Source organism: Papaver somniferum, unplaced genomic scaffold, assembly GCF_003573695.1.
Source record: "Papaver somniferum cultivar HN1 unplaced genomic scaffold, ASM357369v1 unplaced-scaffold_5, whole genome shotgun sequence".
Taxonomy (NCBI): domain Eukaryota; kingdom Viridiplantae; phylum Streptophyta; class Magnoliopsida; order Ranunculales; family Papaveraceae; genus Papaver; species Papaver somniferum.
The window spans coordinates 1,252,943-1,258,095 of NW_020647637.1; the positions used below are offsets into that span (position 1 = coordinate 1,252,943).

Genomic DNA, 5,153 nt, shown 5'->3' on the forward strand with positions numbered 1-5,153 from the left:
CAGTTCCGTCACACTTGCATGAAGATGACGCTTTTAATACTGAAGCATAATTTATCGAATAAAATATAGCTGCATCACCAGAGTCCTCGCGATAATTAGCATATTTGATTATGATTCTAGGGTTTTTGCTGTTAAGAACAAGGTGATAATTGATAAATTGGGGAGCACTAACTAATTTATACCAACTCTTGCATACGGACTTGAAACGTAAGATGGATTTCACTGGTAACCTTAATATAATCTCTTCTTGGATCTCTTCGGGAATGCTCGACATTGTTGCCTCTTGCCTTTCTATGCTCTCAGGGAATTAGGGTTTTTCTCTGCTCTCATGGAATTAGGGTTTAAAGGTATATGTAGGGGTCAGTTGGCGGGAGCTGTTAAGAAGAGAGAGAGACAGCCCTTGCAGGGTAGAGTTTCTACCCGGGCTGATAATAAAAAACAAGCCCATCTAAAGGGTACAGTGCTAATTTGCCAGTGTGATGTATATCTTCAATGACGTAATTAGTCAACTTTAAAAAGTTGGATAGGACGCATTCAGTTTGATTATTAGATTAGGTGTAATCATTTGTTTCAAATTAGGGGCTGAAAAATTACAATCATCAATCACCTATTTTCCTTTTTTCTTTTTCTTTTTAGCGAAGCTTAGCAGATGCAGGACTGTACCTCTAGCATGCAAAGCTAGCGCGCTTTGTTAAACTAGTTACACAAGAGAAAAAAAGGAATGCCCAAAATTTATTTCAGCAAGAGTCAAACATGACCAGATAGATATGCAATCGGATTAGCTGAAAACACGAAGGATAATAACTTAAGACAGGATAGCTGGGATGGCTTTACGGCTCCATTTTGCAATACCAGTTATCCACTGCGTGAAAATTCTATGACATAAAAAATGGAGAGATTTCATGCTAAACCCAATAAAAAACAAACAAAGATATAAAGCCCCGACTGGAACTATATATGCATGAGAAAAAATATAAAAATATAAAAATTTGCTGCAATGGAACTAAATGAACAAGAAGTGTGGTCCAAAGAGGATTATGCGGACACAAGAATCTTAATGTACATTACTCATCCCTTTCTGAACATTTTCACAACCCCATTTGTGTTGATATACAACCTGAAAATATTTATCCAAGGATTATGCGTTTACTAATGCGGTGCTCAAATTCTTCAAGATCTTCAGGATCGATGGAGCCATCTGGTAAATCAGGATTATGTACTTACCACTCTGATTTCTGTTTTTGTCCGTATAAGTAACTTTAGTGAAACTAAGCTATCAACGTAACTCTGCAAGTCGTAACCGTCAATACTACCATCACTGCTATTAGAATTCACAAACCTAATTCTGCCAGTTTTTTTATGATATAATACAACATCTTCAAGAACTTGCATTAGAATCTCCCCATTTTCAGAATAACGATAGAGCTTTAATAAATGAGGATATGAAGTAATATTTACTTGGGTAGTGGTGAATTTCTTAATCCAAGATTTTCATACTCCATAATTTTACATGACCCCGTACATCAACTCAAACATCAAAATTACCACAAACTAGCAAAGGGAATGTCCCAACACTATAAGATAAGAACTATCGGTTGGACAAACTATAATGTTACCGATTTGGAGCGTTTCGACGGTGGAGGTGGTGCCTATCCAATAAGGAGCAACATTAAATTTGGTAGTTCCGTCTTCCATAAGACACTTATCACCATTTTACGGGTGACCGTGGTATTGAAAAGGCTGTATTAACACCACAAGACGCTTATCATCATGATTGTCCTCCACTGGTCAAAATGTCATATTGAAAAGACAGAATTAACACCATAAGATGCTTATCACCATGATTCTCACCCACAGGTGAAATGTCACATATGTTTGATGTTGGAATAAGAGTATTATTTTCTCTAACGTCTCACTGTTTTTTTTTTTAATATAAAGAGTATTATATTAACTAGTTGGAAGCCTAACAAACTAAGCTCCAACAACATACTACATTAACTACTGATTTGCTTTTTCTTTAATTGACATTATTTTTTCACTGAATGAGATAAGGGAATAAGATGTATTTATACTCTTAAAGTGACTAATAAATCGATATTTGGTGCACTAAAAATAAATGAATCGCCTAAACTAATGTAATGCTCAACGAATACGAGTTTGCAACTCAAACTGCTTGTATATATTTTTTTAAATGTACGTAATTTCTACTGTGTGATTGGTTTGAAATTTTTTCCCGAATAATTTAAAGGAAGAAAAGATCTGGAGGCTCGAAAAATTCGTAAATACGTAAAGGGTAAAGCTATAGTCCATTACCATTACTATTAAAACATAAAAGATCGAAAAATGACAAGGAAATCCAAATATGGCCCTTACTTTGAAAATGTTGTCAATCCTGCCAAAATCATATTCCACCAGTTATTTGTTTTTGGATGTACCAAGTTGTGCTAATTTCCAATCATTCAGCATGACCAAAAAGTTCAAAGGAAAACCACAAAATTTAATACAAGTTACCCACCCCGTAGAGAAAATTCTACGAGGTCAATAAGTGGAGAAAAATCTTGCTAAACAATATAAAACAGGCTAAGTGAAAAAGTCTAAATGATACAAGAAATTTATAAACAACTAAACAAATTAAGATAAAAACCTACTCTCTTGCGACTACCTGGATTATGCATGTACCCAAGAAGTGCTCAATATTCAAGATCGATGGAGTCATCTATGTAAATCAGGATACGATTACCATTTTCATTATCTAATTTTCCGTGTAAGTACTGGATTTAGTGAAACTAAACTCTCGACGTAACTCTCTGATTTAAGAAAATCGAACCTACCATTAATGGCAATGAAATTCAGAAGCCTAACCCTGTCATCCTTATCATCATATAATGCGAGACCTTCGCTAACTTGCATTAGAATCTCATCAGTTTTAATAGGCCAATAGAGCTTTAACAAATGAGAATACGAAGTAATTTTTCTTTGGCTAGTGGTGAATTTCTTAACCCAGGACTCCATTACTCCGTAATTTTGCATGACCCATATATCAACTCCAACATCACGGATACCACAAACTAAGCAAAGGGAATCTCCCAAAACTCTAAGAATAGCACCACTAATTTTTGGACGCTGTATAATTTCTTCTGGAAAAGGAAATTTCGTGAACTCCTCACTGCTAATATCAAAAGAAACTATAAATTTGTGGTTTTCACCGCTGGTAGCCGCGGCCGACCAATAAAGAACACCATTTAAAAGCAGACCTGGTGTTATCCTTGGACAATACCCATGCCTTACGGTGTTGAATCTTCTCCATGAATTAGATTTTAACGTGTATGCATGAACTTCATTGCGTGTTAGACATACTAGCTTGTAATCATTAACTCTGCTGTCGTAACCAAACCCATAATAACCGATCATAATATCGCTTTTTGGTATTATAATTTCTTTTGCCTCGTTAGTTGATGGGTTCCAAAGAATCACTGTCCCCTAAACAAAGCAACCCATTACAAGATCCCAAAATTTCAATGCGACGACTATCAATTCCATTGACTTCTATCCCTGGATGATAAATTAAACCAGCTCCGTCATGACACTTGCTTGAATCTGATGCTGTTAATATTGAAGCGTTATCTATGGAGTAAAACATAACAGCCTCCTTGTTAGCACCTCTGATCATGATTCTAGGGTTTTTTTTGGTAAGAATAAGATGATCCTTGATAAATTTAGGACTACATGATAATGTATACCAACGCTTGCACACGGTCTTGAAACGAAAGATGGATTTCACTGGTAACCTTAATATAATCTCTTCTTGGATCTCTTCGGGAATGCTTGCGCTTGGCATTATTGCTTGTTGCTTCTTCTCTGCTCATAGGGAATTAGGGTATAAAGATATAGGGTCAGTTGATCCCCCATAATGCCCCTAGCTGGCTCCATTATACGGGTGGACATGTGTTACAACGAAAGGAACGGGCCTTGTAGTGCCTCCCCTCGATAGAAATTCTACCTGCGGTAACAAAAGTAAACAAACCCCCCAAGTAAATAAAGGAAGGAACACTGCTAACTTGTACTGCTGTATTTCATCAGGAATTTTTTAAGAGTTTTAGAGGGGGAGCAAAAATGGATCCGAGGAGAGCGAAAATCATACTAGTTAACTCACTAACTCAAACATATGAGTTAGAAAAAATCATCCTTACGAAATGCACCCACTGACCACCCCACGCCCATTTCGAAAACATCTCAACAATCATGTTTTCCACCCCGGACGACCATAAAACAAAACAGGAAAAATTGCTCCTGATTGATGAAGAGAATAAATAATCGTTACTAAATCGCCATCGTTTTTGAAGGATTGACAAAATGAAATTCCAGGAATAGCAAACAATGGAACACACAGCAAACAAATAAATGCTTAGTTTTACGAACAAAACAGATCCGTAAATTTAAACAAATATGTAGAACCTACAGACCAATGAAACAGATGTTTACCTAATTAAATCTAATGAGCCGCATCAAACGATAAGAAGAAAAACCTTCACTGCAAAAAGCAACATCATGCAAATTGTAAACGACGAATAACTTATTCAGTAGATGAAAATCTTCAAGATCAAGGTCTTGATAATCGTGGTCTAAAGTTCTTCGCATTAACAAAATATTCTCACTTGATAATCGTTAATTCTATAATTTTAATTGATTTCTTAAAGTTTCTTTCTATCTTTCTTTCCTAAGTTTTCATTTTGATAAAAACGGACACAAATTGAGTACTGCACAATTGAAAGAGGAATCTTTTCTAAGTTTTCATTTTGATAAAAACGGACACACATTGAGTACTGCACAATTGAAAGAGGAAAAAATTCTGAGATCAGGGGAAACGCCATTCTCTGCATATGTTTATACAGATGTTCATGGTGGTGATCGACAGATCTTCCGTAGAGAAACTCGTCGCCGTCAATGGACCAGATGTTGGTGGAGTTGCCAAGAAAATGAACTTGAGATTTGTGCGGTGGGTTTTTTTGCTCTCCTCGAACCCCATTTTGCTCTCCCTCTAACAAAAATCTTTTTTAAGCAATGTACGTGAATCCCTAACATAGACCAAAAAGCCCCTAAGAGAAACGCCACTATTCTTGTACCTTCCTGCTGTTTTAGGGTTTTAAATGAAC

General features: G+C 36.1%; 1 protein-coding gene across 1 annotated transcript; it reads right to left on the reverse strand.

Annotated features, from left to right (window-relative positions):
• Window positions 1-2,748: 2,748 nt before the first annotated feature.
• Window positions 2,749-3,411, reverse strand: LOC113342930 (F-box/kelch-repeat protein At3g06240-like). The gene has a single exon (XM_026587297.1). The coding sequence runs from the start codon at window positions 3,409-3,411 to the stop codon at window positions 2,749-2,751; it is 663 nt and encodes a 220-aa protein (XP_026443082.1).
• Between the last annotated feature and the right edge of the window lie 1,742 nt (window positions 3,412-5,153).

Bases quoted from the DNA above. Each gene is read 5' to 3' on its own strand.
- LOC113342930 (XM_026587297.1), bottom strand. From the start codon at position 3,411: ATGATCGGTTATTATGGGTTTGGTTACGACAGCAGAGTTAATGATTAC.